At 33.0% G+C, this 21,546-nt stretch overlaps 3 protein-coding genes across 3 annotated transcripts; 2 read left to right on the top strand and 1 right to left on the bottom strand.

Annotated features, from left to right (window-relative positions):
- Positions 1-3,624: 3,624 nt before the first annotated feature.
- LOC133194417 (putative nuclease HARBI1) lies at positions 3,625-7,806 on the top strand. Its single transcript, XM_061330378.1, has 4 exons — positions 3,625-4,072; positions 4,641-4,753; positions 4,974-5,085; positions 6,808-7,806. The coding sequence occupies exons 1-4, from the start codon at positions 3,625-3,627 to the stop codon at positions 7,197-7,199; spliced, it is 1,065 nt and encodes a 354-aa protein (XP_061186362.1). The 3' UTR covers positions 7,200-7,806.
- A 2,723-nt stretch (positions 7,807-10,529) lies between these two features.
- Positions 10,530-12,850, bottom strand: LOC133194900 (uncharacterized). The gene is made up of 4 exons (XM_061330801.1): positions 12,669-12,850; positions 12,109-12,179; positions 11,199-11,348; positions 10,530-10,891 (listed from the first exon to the last, which is right to left on the bottom strand). Exons 1-4 carry the CDS (start codon positions 12,848-12,850, stop codon positions 10,578-10,580), a joined length of 717 nt encoding a protein of 238 aa, XP_061186785.1. The 3' UTR covers positions 10,530-10,577.
- A 239-nt stretch (positions 12,851-13,089) lies between these two features.
- LOC133194899 (cilia- and flagella-associated protein 54-like) lies at positions 13,090-20,988 on the top strand. The gene is made up of 10 exons (XM_061330800.1): positions 13,090-13,218; positions 13,709-13,735; positions 14,844-15,111; positions 15,490-15,615; positions 15,906-16,224; positions 16,538-16,730; positions 16,959-17,116; positions 19,585-19,744; positions 20,113-20,199; positions 20,731-20,988. The coding sequence occupies exons 1-10, from the start codon at positions 13,090-13,092 to the stop codon at positions 20,854-20,856; spliced, it is 1,593 nt and encodes a 530-aa protein (XP_061186784.1). The 3' UTR covers positions 20,857-20,988.
- Positions 20,989-21,546: the final 558 nt, after the last annotated feature.

Raw genomic sequence — 21,546 nt, 5'->3', positions numbered from 1 at the left:
TGTGTACCTACAAAGGAAAGAGAGAGAGAGAGAGAGAGAGAGAGAGAGAGAGAGGAACCTTAGCTACGTGACCGATAGTGTGTACCACACAAAGGAGAGAGAGGGAGGGCGAAGAGAGAGAGATGGGAACCTTAGGTACGTGACAGATAGTGTGTACCCTACAAAGGAAAGAGAGAGAGGGAGGGAGAGGAGAGAGAGATGGGAACCTTGGGTACGTGACAGTGTGTACCCTACAAAGGAGAGAGAGAGAGAGAGAGAGAGAGAGAGAGAGAGAGGGGGAGGGAGGGAGGGAGGGAGAAGAGAGAGAGATGGGAACGTTAGGTACGTGACAGATAAAGTGTACCCTACAAAGGAGAGAGAGAGAGGGAGATGGGAACCTTGGGTATGTGACAGATAGTGTGTACCATACAAAGGAAAGAGGGAGGGAGAGAGAGAGAGGAAGGGAGAGACGGGAACTTTAGGTGCGTGACAGGTACTGTGTGTACCATACAAAGGAAAGAGAGAGAGAGAGAGAGATGATAGCCTTACTTACGTGACAGATAGTGTGTACCATACAAAAGAGAGAAAGAGGGATGGAGAGGAAGGGAGGGATGTCGAAATATGTATCATAATAAAAACAACAGTATTTTGAACACTGACCAATATACATGTGATGTAAGGTACTATTTTAAAAATGTTATTTCAAACATATATACGCCATATGTTACACAAACATTATTTATTGTACTATTAAAATACTCTGACTTTTTATTTAAAGATTGCTCTGATAGAAAAAAATCCGAGTACATCATATCTGTTTTTTTGTGGTGAGTACATAACACCTGTATCGTGTCGTAGTACATCCCACCTGAATCGTGTGGGAGTACATCACAACTGTATCGTGTCGTAAAACATCACACCTGTATCGTGTCGTAGTATATCACACCTGTATCGTGTTAGAGTACATCACACCTTTATCGTGTCGAAGTATATCACAATTGTATCGTGTGGGAGTACATCACAACTGTAAGGCCGCAAAACATTAACTGGCAAAATTGGAAATATGCAGCTTACGTCATTTCTATGTGTTACAATCAAAACATTTAATGATTGACAATGAAATGGGAGGGTACAAATCGACACGGACGTCTGAGAATACATTGGATTGAAATTCTAGTTTGAATTTCATGTTCAGTCCACCTCAGCTGCCCTTGAACTGCTTGACAAAGACAAATAATTTCAATTTCGGAATAATTTGAAATTTTTATTAACCAGAATTTTCAGTCCAGTGTTTTGAAAGAAATTTAAAGGGACAAATATATGATTTCTGTTTGGTATGTGTAAATGTGTGCTGGGAGGGGGGCTGAACGATCTTGGAAATAAATAAGAAAGTTTTTTTTTCGTCTTTTTTTAGTTTGAACAACCCCTCCATGTTTTTGTTTGTCAAACATTTTTCAGTGAAGAAAAAACTTTTTAAAAAAGCTCTTGTCATCCTAGAAATAAATATATTTTGTCATGTGAGGGCATAATCTGACTTCACAATTTTTGCACTATAGTTTTGACGTCAAGTACGGTATTATGACGTAACAATAGAGATATTCATGCTCATCTCATGGTAGTTCATGAGAAAATGAACAATCTTTTAATTTGCAAAGAATCTTAAGGAAAAATACTTGGAAATGTAAATATTTTTATTTGAATGCATTTTAAAGTGCAAAATTTTTCTCGTGTTTTAATTGTAACTCTTCTTTCAAAGAGGATGAATGTAACATATAAAACGTATATGAATAATAAAGACAGGAATTTTCAAAAAATGAATTAATCGACAGTTTATACTTAGGCTGAATAATCAACATTTAACATTTTACCGTACGTAGAAAAGCAAATGTAATGATATATAGACAAGAGATAGATAAACTTAAACTGTCATTGACAGGTGCTTGACACTGCTTGCAACACATTTTTATCAACTAAAGTTATTGTGCTAAATATAGTATTAACAAAATTTACCGTAATTTCATTAATTTGAATTTTAAAAAAAAATCTTGAAATTAACAGATTTCGGAATTTGGTACGATTAAAAAATGCAGCTATTTATATTTTTAAAGTATATGTAAAAGAATCATACTGCAATATGTACATTGTATTTAATAATACCAGGCGTATTACTACCAGTCAAAATATATTATCAAGATAGTAATTATTAGTCCCATACCGGTGAAGCCGGAGGGGTCTATAAGTTTCCTCATCGTCTGTACGCATATTTGTCCGTCCGTCTCTCTGTCTATCTGTCAGTCTGTTCCACTTAGTTTTTTGCACTTTTCTCTAAACGCTTGCAGATATTGAGCTGGTTTTGGTATTTATAGTGTATCCTGATGAGAAACAGAGTTTGAAATTCAAGTATAAATTCTGCTTCATTGATTTTTGACGGAATATTACAAATAAAAAAAAAAGGGGATGGGGGTCGGCGTTTTTTTGTTTTGTTTTGTTTCTTTTTTTTTTTAAATCGCATATATTGAGCTGATTTTTGTTTTGGTATATGTTTCAAACTTGGGTTATAGACCAAGTTTGCATTTTCTTCCGCTTCAATGATTTTTTTTAAATAGGGCATTTCCAATTTTTAATGGAAACCAGGTCATACTTGGTGTGCCGATAGTGGACTATTATTGCTAATACAGTGCTTACAGAATGTATGAATAAATAGCCAAATGATAATAAAAAAAACTAAAATACATTGAGTGCATGTCTTCTATTCATTCTTAAACTTAAAAGTATTTACGCACATAAAGAGGTGCATTATGTTTTCAGCAAAAATGAGACAATCCAGGCAAGCGAGGACCTACATGTAATTCCTCGCGCTTCCCAACTACCTTTTGATGCTTATGTTGTTTCACCAACTCTAGTTACTATTTGATTTTCTAGATCATATCCGCAATTTGTAAATACCAAATGTATGTGTTAAATCATATCCTGTAGAAATGTACAAATCAACATCAACATCCAGTCTTAAAAGTAATCTACGTTCCCTACATGTAGACCACATGGAAATATATGTGAACCTTCTCTAACAGATTGTTAATTCAAAGGAATGGCTATAACCATATCCATGATAAAGAACGTTAATGAATGGACTAATTCTTAAACTTTTCTTTAGTTCAGTCAGTCATTCGGAAAATGTAAGATCCGGCATCTGTTACAGTTCTGGTAATGTGTAACCCTAAATGCATCATCGGTGCATATTTCTTCAAGATAGGGATTATAGTAACATGAAAATGAGACATGTTCCAAAATATATACCCTGAGCATTCATCAAGAAAATGTAAATCAGATCTAGCATCTGAAGCAAGTCTGAAAGTGTGCATCCGAAGATGCATCATGAAGCACGTCTTCTCAACAAGTGCTTATGGCTGCACTGCTCCATAAACATTAACCTGCTTTAAAAACATTAACCTGGCTCCGGGATCATGAAACTGTCTTAAGTCTTAAGTCAGACTTAACTCCAAAAATTTGTACTTAAAATTTAAGATTGTTCTTAAAGTGGATCACAAAAAAATGACTTAGAGTTAAGATTGGAATTTTGTCTTAAATTTTAAGACTGCTCATGGGCAGTCTTAAGTTTTGAGATTGATCTTAAGTTCTTTCAAAATGGCCGCTGTTGTTGGTTTCTTGAGACGTGTTCAAGGGGGAAATGTTGATACTGTCCGGCGAAGACGGCGTCTCCCTCGTCCCAGGCTTTTCAGGGATCGGTTGAATCCACTGGACCTCCGAACAGATGACGAGTTGTTCGAGAGATATCGTTTTCGCCGCCCTACGATAATGTTTATTTACGACACCATTCAGGACAGAATAACCCATCCTACCAAGAGATCGTTGGCCCTTCCAGCGATGATTCAGCTGCTGGTTTTCCTCCGGTTTGTGGCTACGGGGGCCTTCCATCAACTTGTGGGGGATGCCATCCACATCTCCAAAGCCACGGCAGGACGATGCATCCGCAGGGTGGCATCCGCAATAGCGAATGTTGCTGGCCGTTTTATTCGCTTTCCTTCTGGACAGGATGCCACCAACGTAAAGAGAATGTTTCATGCTATCGCAGGTAAGAATCCATGGCTTTTCACTTACACATGTTTTCGAGACCTTCGCATTGAAAACAAACAACAGCGCCCCCTTGAATCAGTAAACACGTTTCGTTCTATAAGCATTTCGGTTCTACCTTTTCGACCCATATCTCAAGTCACTGTTTTAAATGCATTTATGTATCTCTTACATCTAAGAAAAAAATAAGGATCCCTCGAACATTATCAATTGTAATCATTATATATATGTGTGTTTTAGTGAGTGTGTAGTGTTACTAAATTACATGTATATATACAATATGTGACAGAAAAGGGGGGTGGGTGGGGGGTAACTCCAAAATCAGTCATATTGTACTTTGAAATCTTTACTATTCTACTCTTCATAACTTTATTATCATGTTCAGTAAATAATTAATCCTATTTTGATATGTTCATAACTATAACTTCTGTATGATTTTAAAAATAAAAAGGGAATCAGATATCATCAAAAGGTATATATATTTACTCACACAAACAAATTGAAAACTTATGATATTTGCTGCTATTGGCCTGATGAAAATATTAATCTATGAAATCTATTTATTGTAGGGTTCCCTGGTGTCTTGGGATGTGTTGATGGTACTTTTATCCGCATCCAAACTCCTACTGAAAATGAGCCTGATTATGTGAATAGAAAAGGATATCATTCTTTAAATGTCATGGTAATTGTTTTTTGATTAAAAATGATTTTAAATTAAAAAAAAAAACATTAAAAGAGCTAAATAAGCTTTCAATGATTTAAATTTAGAAATAAAGTAGGCAATAAATCCGCTTATATGTGAATCCATCACAATCATTGACTTTAAAGATAAATAACATGCATGTATTATGAAAATTAAATTTACAAACAATAAATTAATGTTTAATTTGATCATATATCAGATGACCTGTGATGCTAATTTTATGGTGACCAACTGTGTTGCCAAGTGGCCAGGATCTTGTCATGATTCAAGGGTTTTCCGAGAAAGTGTTCTCTGTCAGCAGTTTGAGAATGGTAAATAATATCACATGCAGTTAATTTTAACTGAATTTTGATGGAATATTATTACTTAACTGTGATATTCCTATACCTCCCTGAAGATATATATGTAATAAGTATAAGAAAAATATGGCAAATAAAACAAAACTAAATAAGGAACAGGAAAACAAGAGGCCCAGGGGCCACATCGCTCACCTGAGCACTATGGCTAGGAAAAAGCAGAAATCAGTTCAGTCTTGAAAGGTTGAAAAGTTTGAATAAAAAAGTGGTTCGGGGGGAGGGGGGGGGGTGTCATAAATTGAACAAATTTGAATCTACATTATCTGAGGATGCTTCCATTTAAATATGACCAATCATGGCTTTGCTGTTCTTGAGAAGAAGATTTTTAAAGATTTAACCTATATATTCCTATGTAAAACTTTGATCGCCCATTGTGGCCCCACCCGACCCCCGGGGGTCATGATTTGAAGAAACTTGAATCTACACTATCTGAGGATGCTACCATATAAATATGACCAATCATGGTTTTGCTGTTCTTGAGAAGAAGATTTTTAAAGATTATTCCTATATATTCCTATGTAAAACTTTGATTGCCCATTGTGGCCCCATCCGACCCCCGGGGGTCATGATTTGAACAAACTTGAATCTACACTATCTGAGGATGCTACCATATAAATATGACCAATCATGGTTTTGCTGTTCTTGAGAAGAAGATTTTTAAAGATTATTCATATATATTCCTATGTAAAACTTTGATCGCCCATTGTGGCCCCACCCGACCCCCGGGGGTCATGATTTGAACAAACTTGAATCTACATTATCTGAGGATGCTACCATATAAATATGACCAATCATGGCTTTGCTGTTCTTGAGAAGAAGATTTTTAAGGATTTTTCCTATATATTCCTATGTAAAACTTTGATCGCCCATTGTGGCCCCACCCGATCCCCGGGGGTCATGATTTGAACAAACTTGAATCTACACTACCTGAAGATGCCTTCATGTAAATATGACCAATCATGGCTTTGCTGTTCTTGAGAAGAAGATTTTTAAAGATTTTTCCTATATATTCCTATGTAAAACTTTGATCGCCCATTGTGGCCCCACCCAACCCCCGGGGGTCATGATTTGAACAAACTTGAATCTACACTACCTGAGGATGCTTCCACATAAGTTTCATATTTTCAAGCGCAGTGGTTCTTGAGAAGAAGATTTTTTAATGATGCCATTAATTTTTCACGAATTCTTAATTATCTCCCCTTGGAAGAAGGCGCGGCCCTTCATTTGAACAAACTTGAATCCCCTTTACCCAAGGATACTTTGTTGCAAGTTTGGTTGAAATTGGCCCAGTAGTTCTGGAGAAGAAGATGAAAATGTGAAAAGTTTACAACAACGACGACGCCAACGTCAACGACGACGACAGACAACGGACAAATTTTGATCAGAAAAGCTCACTTGAGCCTTTGGCTCAGGTGAGCTAAAAACTGTAATGTTTATCAGTAATTATATGTACTAACATAAAGTAGATTTAAGGTATTTTTTTTTCAAATGATAAAGTCATATGGCCCATAAAGGCCAGACAATAAACGCAATTTGAGTTTTAGTATATGTACATGTAGTTAAAATATTTTCAACATCTGCTGAATCATACTGAAATCTTCGTCATTTTGCTTTCCAGACCTTTTAGTAATTCTGAATTTATTTTTTTTTTAATATATTAATTTCATGATTTTTCAGGTCAGCATAATGGTATACTTTTGGGGGACTCCGGGTACCCTTGTCGGACATATCTAATGACGCCTTACAACAATACCAATGATGTCAGGTACAGAGAGCGATACAACAGTGCACTGTGTAGAACACGAGTCCTTATCGAGCAGACATACGGCATACTAAAGAGAAGATTCCCTTGCCTTTCCATTGCCCTTAGAACAAGCCCAGAAAGAGCCTGTCAGTATGTGATAACCTGTGTTGTCCTGCATAACATAGGGATCCTGAGGCAAGATATTGTGTCCCTTGACCCACGTGACCTAATCATAGCCGGCCCAGATGTGGATGAGATCAATCACGGTAACAACAATGGTTTTGGATACAGAGAACTCATTGCCAGACAATGTTTTGATTACTAATTAATATCTCAGGCCATTCTCTTCTTAATTCATGAGAAACTAGGAAAGAATAATAATTTATAACTTGTTCAGTTCTTACATAATATACAGTCATAATCACAAAGCAGAAGTCATTTATAAATTTATACTGCTTGCAGTTTATTTAATGTTTTCTCCCAATATCAGTTAAATCACACAGTGCACTGTTGTATCACTCTCTGTACCTAGTACATCATTGGTATTGTTGTAAGGTTACAAACATACCATTACATTTCAGTATGTATCTGTCAGTGTGATAAATCATTATTATTAATAGTAATATTCTGTGTTCGTTTTAGCAATTATTACAACTACCAGTATATGAAATATATTTACCTTAATAGTTCTACCAGTATATTATATTCCGTTATTTACATGTAGTTATAATAAGGAAATTTCCCTTTATTTGTGGTTCCTATTATATAAGATTTATGAAGACTGGAGCCCCCTTTAAGCAGCTTAAGGCTGAGGTTAAAGTAAGTCAAACTCAAAGGTCAAGGTCATGAATTCAAAAGTGCTGATACCCAAAGAAAGGTCTTGTAAAAATAATTCATGTGTGAATCATGAAAGCCCTAGCTAGCTATCACCAGCCTTCAGAAGTTATAGCCAAGGTGGGTTAATTTTATTAAAGATAGGTCACACTTAAAGGTCAAGGTCATGAGGTCATAAATGAAAGAAAGGTCTTGTTATAATGAATATTCATCTTAAATATGAAAACCATACCACCTCCATTCATAAGTTATGAAGTTAAAATTTTTGGCGACACAGCCAGTCAGACATATTCTATATACTCCTAAATATTTTATTATAGGGCATAAAAATTATTCCCTCTCTATATCTCATCTCATATTTCTTGAAAGCAGCAAGTGTCAATATGGATTGTCTTGCAGTGTAGTATTTTTCTTTTTCTTTTTTTTTTGTGACACTCTGTGAGTCATTCTATGAGACACAAGATACTTATAATGAAAATAAAACAAATTTATTGCAATGAAAGCAATGATAATAATATGATTGCTTAACTTTCCTTCAACATTAACAATGCAGTAAAATATCAACTACCAACAAATGACACATGAGGGAAAAAATGTGTAACTTAATAATGTAAAAAAAAATTGATTTTCATGAAGTTAATTAATAATCTTGCATTTTGAACTGAATTATGAAAAAAAAAATTGGCCCAAATCAATTTGATTATTCGTGTATATGCAGCATATTAGTTTGTAAAGTTTATCCTTCATTGTTGTGTCTATTTCATAACAATTTAGTTAAACAGTTTCTAAATGGATGCATGATGAAGTTCAATTTACAATTAACATGCACCAATGCATTGTACTTTATTTTATATTTCAAATGCATTAAATGTACTTTAATTATTTTATATTTCAATAAGAGAAATATTCTAATTAAATTCAGTGCAATTTTTTTTTTAGCACATGCATGCTTATGCATGACTGCGTAAAGGGAAACAACTCTTGACTTTAAAATGGGATATTTTGCAATGTATTGATAAGCACCTTATGTTTTTTACATAACCTAAAGCATCACCATTGTCATATTGTTTTGACTATCAATGTGTATGGGCATTTTTTAAAGTTAAATTGTCATCCAAACAAAACAATAATAATTATATGAAAGATGTTCAAATAAAAAAATTACAAGATAAATGATAACAATTAATAGCAAATTAAAGCTTATTCAATATTCCTATTTGTTTCTGACATATGTACAGTATATGGAATTGTACTCAGTGATAATAACTTGTATATTTTTTCTTAAAATAACAACTTTTAGAAAATATACCACTAAAGATTTAACAATTTCAAAGAACAGAAAATGATGGGAATTAATTATACTGTATTTATAAACATGTACAACATCTGTTAAATTGAAAAAAACAAACTGGAAAATTGTGAATTTTATTATACATATATCATGTTAGTTGATTGTCAGTGATATCAATGCTCAATGAAGGATTTTAGAAAACACTGAATATGTCTTATTGCTTTTTTTAAACTTTGATACTTGAATCAAAAGCTGAATTGATATAACATATGGCTTATTGTATAAGACTCAGTTTTTCTTTCCATTTGATAGAAGCAAATTTTAAAGAAAATTGTCAAGAAAAACAAAAACATATACATCATAGATACTAAAATGTAATTTGAACAAAAAGAGTGGACTGAATCAACAACAAGAATTACCAATATTTCAAAGCAGTAAATGATGGATTTAGTATGTATACAATTTGTCTGTAAATCCAAAAAAGTACAAATATAGTATTTATAGTATTGCAACATCAGAGAGAGAAGAAATGCATATAATAAAGATGAATGGTAAAGAACTAAAGATACATGCAGTTCTCTACTTTTAACTTTTTAGAAATTTTTACTGCAGGTGGTAAGGCATAAATATTTGAAAAATGCCATGAAAAGTTTAAATGTATGCAAGTATACAGTCACTATCATTCATAAATTAGGAACCTCTATAAACTGCATACTAATGAGGTCTGATTCTATGGTATACTTTTATTCTTACAATCACACTGAATTATGAAATTGATACAGCGTGCAAGCAGTGTAGAGTTAAAATACATTAGGTATTGATAAATTTTGTAACAAAAACTACAACTAGAATAATGACATGATCATTATTGATGCAGAAGATACTCTTTTATACATATCCACAAGAAAACCCTTTTTTTACCAGTACTAGTGATTATACTGCAGTTGTTATAACAGTAGTACAGTAATACAATGCCACTTGTCAAAAATTTTATCAATATATTGATTGCTATTAATGTGTTAAACAAATTTAATAATGCAAAGTCATAGATCCTAAATTCTACAAAGAAGAATAAAACATTCAGTGAATTATTATAGCAAATGCACATACTTATGAGAAACCAATTATAGCATGTACGTAGATACAAAATATCATAATGATGTCATAATGTTTGGAAATACACATACAGTATGAGAATAATTGGATGGATGTTATCAATGTGTAAAGAATACATTTTACATACTTAATAAATTTAATTTGACCACAGAGACACTTAATTATCAGCCAGAGGACAGGAAAGAAGAAGGCAAAATAAAAGTTAAAAGTTTACAGACAGATATAGACAGACTGACGCCAGACAAATTGTGATCAGAAAAGCTCATAAGAATTAACTATGATGTTATACGTCACAACAAATGTATCAACACCCAAGCATTACTGCTCCCATTACAGTAATACAAATAGCTAAAGGCATGCATTGCAGCTTTGTAATACATGGATGTTGATACATCTGTTGTGATGTCAGGCACATCGCACATGCAAAAACCAGTGTATTTGTTAGTACGTATTCAAAAAAATTTACATTTCATTCATAAGGTGTTCGAAATTGAAAAAGGGATCTTTCTGTTTAATTTTTAACATTACATGCTGTTTCTGAAGATGGACAAGCTGTTGTTGTTCTTTTATAAGCTTTCTTCTTTCTTTGATGTTGATTAGTTCTTCTTGAAGAAGCATTTCTGGTGTAACTTTCAAATGAAGCTCTGTTGATGAAGTGGTAGATGTGGAGGGCAGAGGCTGTGTTTGTGGTAACAAATGCTCAAGCTGAGTGGTCTCACTAGTCAAATCAAATTCATGCAAGGCATGGTTGTCATCCAAGAAATCCACAACTGATTCTGCAAGAATGATTTTTTTTTTTAATTTAACTTGTTGTGTCATAATGCCCCTGCAGTGGGGCATAAATATTTTTACATAATTTTTTGAATATACATTCAAATTCATATCTCAGATTTTTGATAATTGATTGATCTGATTTTTTTTCATTCATATTTTTTTTTTATTGATGACTCTATCAACAAAAATTATCCCTGTAAAATTCATCTTTTTTTTAATACTTTAATAGTTCACCATACACTAAATGAAATTAATCATTAATGTTATTGTGCATTAAAAGCTTATTCATTTATTATTATTATTCATTACCAGCTGCAGTGTCTATTCCAGTCGGAAGGCCACATAGACTTGGTCTGCCTTCCAAGTTGTCCAACAACAACTGTTCACTAACATTCGGAGATGATGGTTTTTTCCCTCCCCCAGTCTTAGGGTTCAAAATCACACTTCTCTTTTCTTTTGCTACAATAGAGATATTAAATTAAATGGTGACAATCCATACATGCCAACTTTTGAAAATTCCCATGGGGGATTTTGCGCATGACGACAATTTTCAAAGTTTTAAATTCAAGACAATTTGTAGTGAAAATAAATGTTGATCCCATTTTTAAAATTTATAGTATTGACATCATTTATTAATACAGCGTTGAAGATAAATAACACAAACAAAATTTTTCCTTCCAAAATTCAAATACATGTATCTTAATTTGCTTAAATAGGTTGCCTCTATCACTAAAGAAGTGATATCTATTTAGATAAACAACATTATGTTTGACCAAGACACATACTTTGATGAAAAATGGGAAAATGTACAACTTTCAGTTCAATAAATTTTTTTTGTAATGTTTTAGAAATATATGAGGTTTTGTTAATTTAAAGTTTCTGGGAAACATTTTTAAGATTCTATGTTAACATTTTACACAATTAGAATTTCCTTATCAGACATTAAATTGAAAGAAATATTGAAAAATTCCCATGCTTTTATTTTCTTTAATTTGTTTATTTATTATTTTTATTTTATTATAATATATTCTTTTTCTTTTTCTTTTTTTTTTTTTGGTGTGGGGGATAAGAAAATTTGTTTAATCTTAAAATCCCTTGGGCATGCACTGTTATATAATCAATATTTTATTTTAATTATTACTCATAAACCTAAATATCTTAACAAAGTACATCTAATATTTTTTTTATGTATTTATAGATTATCAGAAGAGCATCATACCTTTCTGTTTGATGTTCTGGTATTTCTTCTTTATTTCATTCACATCTCTGCATGAACTAAATGTACTTCCACTATGAAAAAAAATGAATCTATTTAACAAACTATATATATAGAAATTTAATGTTTCTTACATTGTGGTTAATTTTTAATATTTTATTTTCCATAATAAAGAATACATACATGCTTTGCAATATCTATTTATAGCTTTCGGGTTTCCCCTTTTGTGTATTTTGCTTTTCTACTAAATTGCATACAGTATTTTAAAATCTTGAGACTATTGTATCTTGTATATGCATGAGTTATCTGCTTAAAATCAGCTGTTGTAATGCACAGTCCGAGTTTTTAAGTTCGTTAGTGGTTGTGCTGTCGTATAACAGCTTGGCCTACATGTATATATCAGTATATAGCTGCATTACTGATAGTATGAACACCGTTGAAACTGCCACAGTCTAGTAGATTTTTAAGACATCATTGGTTTTCTTTTCAATTAGTTTTCATCAAAGTTTTATTTTGTGGCAATGTATAATGATTTGGGGAAAATGTGATATGTCAACACTTACGCATTGACTAGGTCAGTGACCTCTTTCCAGGCCTTTGTCTTATCAACAGAAGTCCTCCCTGACCCGTCTAATTTTCTGAAGAGTACCTTCTCCCTCTTCTGTACCTCCTCCACTAATGTAATCTCGTCCCTGGGGTCCCAGTTACTTTTTCTTGATCGTTTTTTGGGAGTTTCTGCATCCATTGCGTAACTAATGTAAGCAGACGAAAATTGTATCTCCAAAACATTGGAGAGTTCCACATTTACCGTATACGCTCTAAACACCGCGTGGGTTACTATGACAATAAAGGGTTTTTTAACTAAGACAAATCTTAACTAAGTTTTTGCTAAGATCGTTTTGTGATCCACTTAAGTAAGCGATCTTAGCTAAGTCTAAATCTTAAATTTAAGTCAAAAGTCTGACTTAAATTTAAGACAGTTTCATGATCCCGGAGCCTGGTTTGATTTCCTTAAAAGACAATAATGGCCTGGAATTCGTGACTGAGTCTCAGGATCCACTGGAACCTACCAGTGCCAAAACTGACAGCTCAAGGAAGACCAAGTCATGGAAGGTAAGGGGCAGAGTCAGGGGTGTGGCTTCTGTCAATCATTAGGACCTATGGTTTTTTGCCACCTCCATATACGTTATACTTCATAGAAATATAGAAATTTTTCATTTACCAGTATTTCTTAGGAAAAAGCAACTATCATAATGTAAATTTCAAATTTATTCTTTTAGTTGATTTCTATAACTTTCATTGAGAAAAAAGTTCTATATAACGATAAATATTATGATTAGATTGTAGAATTTAATAAAATTTTCATTATTTTTTCACATAATATTTGAATGAATATGATGACATAATAAATATACCGAGGAAGTTCAAAGAAAGAAGTTTGAAAGAAAGTGGAGAAAAAAAGATACGTGCAGATAGATCCCATGTATTTGACATAGGCATTAATTAGATTTCCATTTTTTTTTTTTTTTTTTTTTTTTTTTTTTTTTTTTTGTATCACAAGACAGTGTGATAAAGATTTCAGACAGATTAATTGACATTACAGGGGTCCCCTGTGTCTACACCAGAGATGGTAAAGCAGTCAAATAAATGCTTTAGATTTTTGTCAGGAGCTTATAATTAACGGACTTCGTTAACATTTTGTTTTCTGGGCTTGTAGAGAAAAAATTGTCTTTAATTGTTTAAAGTTTTTACAAAAATTAATTGTTTATTTCAGTTCTGTGTCCATAATTTCATTTAGAAAAAAAAAAAAAAAAAAAAAAAAAAAAAAAAAAAAAAAAAACAAGAAAGATTTATTTCTTTTATATATTTTCATGCAAAAATGAGTGCATGCAAAATTTTAAAATTCATCATATTTTTTTTTTTCATTTTATTTCAATTTTCATTTACTTCTCTTTGTTAAAACATCAGATTCAGTTTCATTTTATTTCATATTTCATTTTTAAAAAAATAAAACTAAAGCAATCAAAATTTTCTTTTCATTACATCATTGCATGACTTGTGTTGTGCATGAAGGAAAACTCTACATGTGAAAGTAAATAACAAGTATTATGTGTGGTATGATTTCAAGTTGTACGGAGTGAAAATTTTAATGCATTTATACATGTATCAAAAACAGTTAAACTCTGGTATCAGTACTTTGAAAATGGATATTTATACATGTATCAGAAAGAATAAAACAAGATAATGTGTGAACTTCTGGATCTCTAGCATTTACCTCCTCTTATTAACAATTCTCAGAAAATCTCTAGCCTAAACTCTCAAGAAGTAGAACTGCTATTTGGTGCAGGGAAAATCTTTTAAACTGAATAGTTAGGACTCTACTCAAGATGTGTGATCATTTCTGCTCAATATCTGTATACCAGTAACAAGAAAGCAATCAGAAGTACTGGTTGTCTGTTGAAATTGTATCTGTCAGGACATAGGATTTCTCTGAATTTTTACTGCTTTAACCCCTTAAAATCAATTTGATCAACTTGTTATGTGGAAAATGTAATTATTGCTCCAGTGAATACTGACTAAAAAATTCTCAAAGACTTGTAATACAACTTTAGTTAGTCTTTTTTTTCAGCCTTTTTTCCCCTCAGTATTATATTATATTTAACATATACTTAATATGTTTAAGCTACTGTAATGATCTGTATCATTATAAGATGGCTACTGACTGATTTTGTTAATAGAGTAAAAAGGATCGTCTGAGCAGCAGGACAAAGTCCAGTAAGAGTGATGAAGTGGGTGACCAAGAGAAGGAGCGCCGTGCGGCATGGCTGGCCATCAGGTGTGCCGCAGTGGTGGCAGAGGCTCAGAGAGCTCGTATGTTACTGATCGGGGATGTTAGCGTTACGTCACAAAAACTCCCGGAAGCTGCTCAGGAGAACATCCCAGACTTTGTAGCTTTGGATCTTGTCAGTGCTTATGTGTTAGGAGAGAAGAAGAAAGTGTATAAAAGTAAGACTGAAGGGTTCTATACTTTTATTGGGGGGGGGGGGTCATGAATTGGATAAAAATATGAAATTCCATCTTTACTCAGCTCATTATTTCTTTGTAGAGCTGCAATATACTTTATAATTTTCTCTCCAGTTTGTCAAATCTTTAGATTTACTCTTTGTACTTCATAATAGTGAGATCTCTCTCACTGAAATCTGAAAAGTCAATCTTTATCATGAATTTACACCTTAAATAATTTTTAATTGTCATAGAGTTCAACACAGTATTTCAAGATAATTACAAATATCTTTTCTTTGTTTTAAAGAGGAATATCATAATTGCAATAGATATTTTTTTATGAAAATCAAATTGAATCCTGTTGTTTTTCTATAATTGCAGATGAAATAGAGGAGGAGTTGGCTCCCTTGATCGAGGCACAGGAAGTGAAGAAGGTGGAGACTTATGAAGAACAAGTGAACCGAGCAAAAGATGGAGCTAAAGACCTCGGATGGATTCACTTCTTAGGTATCCTAATCTTAATGAGCTTAATACAGAGAAAGACTTTTAGAGTATATCCAGTGAGGGAACTTCCATACTTGAATGGATTACTTTTATCTGTAACCTAAGTAAAATAGGAAAGATGATGTGAAGGATTTATTTCAAAAATATTTGAACAAAAATGCACATACTGTCACATCTTTTCCTATTCGTGTAGGATATTTTTTTAAGATATAGGCAATACATTTTTTGTAATGCAGCTTGCCACTCTGCTAAGAGACAGAGTTTCTGAATGGAATGTAATTTTTGTTTGCTAGGTTACCAGACAGTATTACAGAGACTTTGTAGTACCTCCACAATCTCTGCCTCCAGTGTCAAATCTGACAATTCCCCACAAGATGATAGCGACCCAGGTGACCTTGGACCAGACTTTGACCTTGGGTTCATAAGTCACGCCCAGTGTGACACAACCATGAACCATGATGTGGTGCGTTCTATGTTGTTTGGTGGTATCTGGTCCCGGCGATCTGCTAAGCTTCATACCTACCTGTCCTCAAATCTACAGGTGTACAGTGAAAAATGTTGTGCTGTGTATCCCCCCGCAAATCTCAGTCTGCCCACTGTAGCTGCTGTCAGGTGAGGATAAATTTGGTAAACAACAGTTACTGTGAATCAACTGCAAAACTGTATAAATAAACGTTTTCATTAATGAATGTGCATGTCTGTGATCTTAAAAGCACTAACTCCAATGCTTGAATTATGATCAAGGCATTTTTTGTCATGATGGTTTATTTCATTATTATACATGTAGTATACTTGATAGCACATATAGGTAAAATTTGAGAATTTGTTTCAAGTTTTGCAATGAAGTGTACTAAAGTGGTTATCAAGATTAATATGAGAATAAGTAATAGGTGATGTGATGTTATAAACTTTAATCATGTTGAAGGTTGGATGCCAATGTTTTGTACAAGTCCTACATCCAGAACTTGACTGTGCCTACAGACCAAGAGGAGAATGTCCAGACTGCTGGACAAGGAGTCACTGGGAAGGCCCCACCCCCTCCAGGCTCTAATCTTAACCAGTACCAACCCCCGGACAAAGCTGTCACCACCCCCACTGAGACTGAGGCGGCTGTACAGGTCAGTGTACTGCATTAAAATAGGTACCTATTGGTGTCACCTAGAATAAAAGAACTAAAAAATGGTACAAGAGTTATACCAGTAAATAGGGGATTTAGATTCATTTTTACATCCTCTCCACATAGAGAATAAATTCAGAAGAAAAATTTTTAAAAATTAGTTTTGTCAGCCTCCTAAGAATAGAATTTTGACATTGTGTGTATTTATTTGGTTGGTCTGTTTTAACAGTTTTATCAGCCCTCATTGGAAGAGAATGATCCCCAGAGACCTGAAGCTGTGGGTCCAGACTCCAGAATCCTCCTACTATTTGCCATGTCCAACAAGAAGGTCAACCAACCAGGTGTCCAGTGGGTGACCTTGTCCCAGCTGAATGACCTTCATGACAGGTATGGTTCAACACTGACATATGACAAATAAAAATAGTAATGGAAAAAAATATGCTTATTTTTTTTTAACTTTTTAGCATAAAAATAACTTTTCAGCGTAATAATTAATGGACAATTAAAAGAATGTATATACTTTGTTTTAAGAAAGATTCCAGTTTAGAAGACCTTTGAAAACACCTAGTAGAGCAGCCATCACATTAAGATCTATCTATACTTATAAATTAATAAATTTTGCAAATAAACTCCGAAACGGGTGCACCAGAGTTCTTACTTACTCCTCTAAGAATACACACGATACAAGATGATGTCCGTAAACTATATTTAGATTTCACTTGCATTGTTAGTATCGTACATTAAATTAAAAGTCTACTTTTATTTTCTATAAACAGCCATGAAATAGCAAAAACATGAGTACGGTGGCGTTTCCGGTTGGCGGATCAAAGTTACTGTCAATTTTTAATGAAACTGACAACAAGCAATCGTTTATTTATTTCCTTGAACGTCATTACTGAATTATTCAATCAAAACTTGATTTAAATGATATAAAAGAAATAAGTTGTGATAACTGATTAAAAAGGGAAATGTGCAAGTTATTTTCGTCATTCACCGATCGTAATATTGACGGAAGCTTCTAGAACATCATATAGCATCGAGCCCGATGTTAAAAAGAAAAAAAAATAGCTTTTGTGTGAATGGTCATTGAAATAATGGTAAATCATTGATAACACTGTAAGTTGTGAATATATTTATATATCGAAAGACTATTACGTATATGTAAAATTTGTATATATTCCTCACTGAAAGCATCGTGGCAACGGTAACGGGATGTTTCGCACCTAAGCATGGTTCGCGCTGCGATGTTTCGCACCAATTCCGTTTCGCGCTGAGATGGTTCTCCCCACATTGTTGTACAAATATGTGCTAGCCTACTGAAGTTCGTTTAACAAAATTTAAGATTTTAAACATGTTATATGGTGTAAATTTTGATATTTTTTGAAACATTTTTTTTAATTCAAGAAGATTATATTTGTAGCAGAGACATAATTATTTATGTCTGTGTTTGAAGTATACATAGTATAATAGTATGTATAATTATGTATTATTTTAACACCATGCTAATTATAATACCGCCATCTAATTAAGTAATTATTGCTGGTTTGACTACCAACACGTCCATTAATAAATTCTCACCTTTCGATCTACAACTAATTACAATTAAATCTTCATGGAATATTTGATGAACACGATCCGTAATCTTTGGCAGTGCATACATGTATTATTAAGTCATGCATTTGAACACACAACATCTATATATGTATATCTTATAATTGATAAACAATTTTTTAAAATGGATAAAAATGTCATTGAATATTTAAAATAAATCGTGAGATGTTTCGCACCTAAATCGGCGCGAATCATCTAGGCGCGAACCATCTCAGTGCGAAACAGAATCGGCGCGAAACATCCCGGATTCGTGGCAACGAACCCGAAGTACAATTTGTACTTCGTAATAAACTTGCTTACATGAAAAGAGAATATCAATGAATAAGGCATTATTCAAGTACAATTATGTTGTATAATTTTGTGCTTTAATTTATACATTTCAGTTTTTTTCTGAATACAGTCTTTTGTATCAAATACTCGGCCTATTCCAGTGGCGGATCCAGGAATCTTGAAAAAGGGGGGCAACCAGTTTGGGGTTGGGGTAGGGGCCCACGGACACACCCAAAAAAATGATTTATTAAATTTTATGTATATTTTGGACACAAAACGGGAGGGGGGTTGGGCCTCCCTCTAAATCCGCCAGTGTATTCATAGGGTGTTAAATAAAAGCTAATTTTTACACAGGTACTTTTAGGTCTTGGATTATAAATATGTATACATGTACCTTATTGATATGTAAAAAAAAAAAAAAAAAAAGAGGCATAAGGTACAGTTTTTACATATCAATAAGGTACATACATATTTATAAACCAAGACCCAAGTACCTGTGAATTTTTACAAAAAAAAAATCTATTTCTCAGTAAAATGAGCATATTCACTGCTTTTATTCGTGACGGAAATGAAATAAGAGCATTTGAAGTACATTATCCATAACATAGTACATTGTATATAACAGGTTTCACAATAAACGTCAATTAATGATTTTGTTATTTAAGTTTTAGGGGGTGGGGGGGTGGAGACGTACTAGCTTCTACTTCATGCGGGATTTTGAACAAAGTATTTCTTCCTGCTATAAGCCTGTAGGCTGTCAGTAGAAACTACAATATATATATTAATAGATTTTTTTCTGTCGGTAGTGGTATAAATTCAATTCCCCGCGCTTGCGCGGGATTTCATCTAGTTGAGAAAAAAACAACAGATTTTTTCACTTTAACATGGCGGCATTGCACAAAGCTGCTGCTTAAAACATGTTTTCCATTTTACTTCTGATGCATTTTTAGTAATGCTAGTTTTTTCATTGTCAGATTGGCACTGCTTGCCCAGAGAGGAGAGATTTCACTGCAGGAAAAAGAGAAGAAATCCAAGGATCCTATTACTCCGTCCCCTACCCCCACTGCCAAGGCCAAGAAGACCCAGAGGATCAAAGCTCTGTCCCCTAAAGTTCAGAGAGATGAACAGCTAGAGGTATAAAAATTTGACTATACAGGAAGTATGAAGTACTCTGTAGAATTTTTAATTTTTTCACTAAATTTTAAAAAAGGAAGTTTAGTTATACTTAAAAGCATTGAAAAAAATTCTGAATTTTGAATGCCTTTCAAGCTTCAAAAAAAATAGAACAAGTGAAAATTATTCATTAAGAATTTAGGATAAAGCTAATTAAATGAAACTTCCTTTGCATACAAAATCATTTTAATGATTTTACAAAGTAAAGCAATACACTCTGTGTATCATACTGAATAAGTATTTTTCTCTTTCTTTTTTTTTTATTATCAGTAATCAATTAAAAATTTACACTAAGACAGTTGTTATATATTCCAATCTTCTCTCTGTAGAGTTTATTGAAGCAGTGTGTTGATGATGTGACCACCATACTGGGTGTCCTGACTGACCAGGCAGAAACAGCCAGTACTGCTGGAGACGTAAGTCACTTACCTCTAAATCACACGTACAAGTATAATGTCTTATACCTTACACAAAATTGTGAAAGTCATGACTTTGTTAGTAAACATTTTAACACTTGATAATTAGCAGGAAGTTTAAGGAGGCTAGGGGGTCAATAAATTTACCATCAGATATAACTTAATTTTTTAGATATGATATCTTTAGCTGTCAGCTATCATTTGGCAAACAAAAATTTCATACCTTTTAGTTTTAAAATGTGATCATTTTTGTATATCTTTATATGGAGCTTTTCTTCTAAAGGAGATCAATATAGTCTGAAAATGGCCACAACCACCCAGCCCTCTTAAGCCTACATCTAATATGTATAATTTTAAATTGGGAGCTATGGTTGGACTAAAAGTTTCTGGATTACAAAGTAGTTATTGATATTTATATATTATATGTACCCTGATGTGTATACTTTTTTCTTAATCTCATGATTCAGTGGATAAGGCTTTGATTCTATATTACATACAATATCCATAAATGAAGGTTTGTGTCGATTGTAGATTCCATTTGAGGTGAGCCGACAGAACATCAGGAATCTGGAGGGTCTGTTTGATCCAGGATTCGGTTTTATTCTCCGTGGATCAGATATGGCTACCTGGCTTGTTAAACTATTGACCCAGCAGTAGGAACTAGACAGTGTTTGTTTTTTGATAGTTTGTATTGTGCTTAGGAAAATTTATAATTGTGTCATGGACTGTGTAATGAGATGAAAATTTATATTATTTTAATTTACATGTTGAATTTTAAAATAATTGCAAAGATAGATAAGATTCTTAATTTTAATTTATGGTTTATTTTCAAGAAAACTACTGATTAAACTACATATACATGTAGTTTTGAAAGTTTTGATCTTATGTACGGTAGTTAGTAAATACATGTAATATCAACTTCTTGGTTTACATGAATTATTTGACATTTGCATCAATTTTATGGTTGTTAATTTTGAAATTTGTAGCACTTAATAGACCTTTCCGTCCATTTGTTATTTAGTTTAAAAAAAAAAAAAATTATATAATTATTTTGATGAAGTTATGCTCACTGTGATAAAATTTTCTGCATTTCTTTGTGGAATTGCTTTTTGCAGTTGTCACTAGAAATATCTTTAATAATGATTGTATATTGAACTTTATTTATATGTATTGACTTTCAGAGACTACTTATAAATTCTTTTGAGACATTAAATTTGAATGACATTTTAATTTGTGTTTCCAATGTTTCATGCTTGTATTGGTTTAAAAATAAGTAAAAGAGGAAGCAACAGACTTATAATTTCAGTTGAGCACAGAGTTTAAACTTGAGAGCATAACTCTTGTCAA

Source organism: Saccostrea echinata, unplaced genomic scaffold, assembly GCF_033153115.1.
Source record: "Saccostrea echinata isolate AGI-Se365-2 ecotype Australia unplaced genomic scaffold, CSIRO_AGI_Sech_v1 ptg000029l, whole genome shotgun sequence".
NCBI classification, from domain to species: domain Eukaryota; kingdom Metazoa; phylum Mollusca; class Bivalvia; order Ostreida; family Ostreidae; genus Saccostrea; species Saccostrea echinata.
The sequence above is the reverse complement of the archived record's forward strand: the minus strand, read 5'-3'. Positions and strand labels throughout refer to the sequence as shown.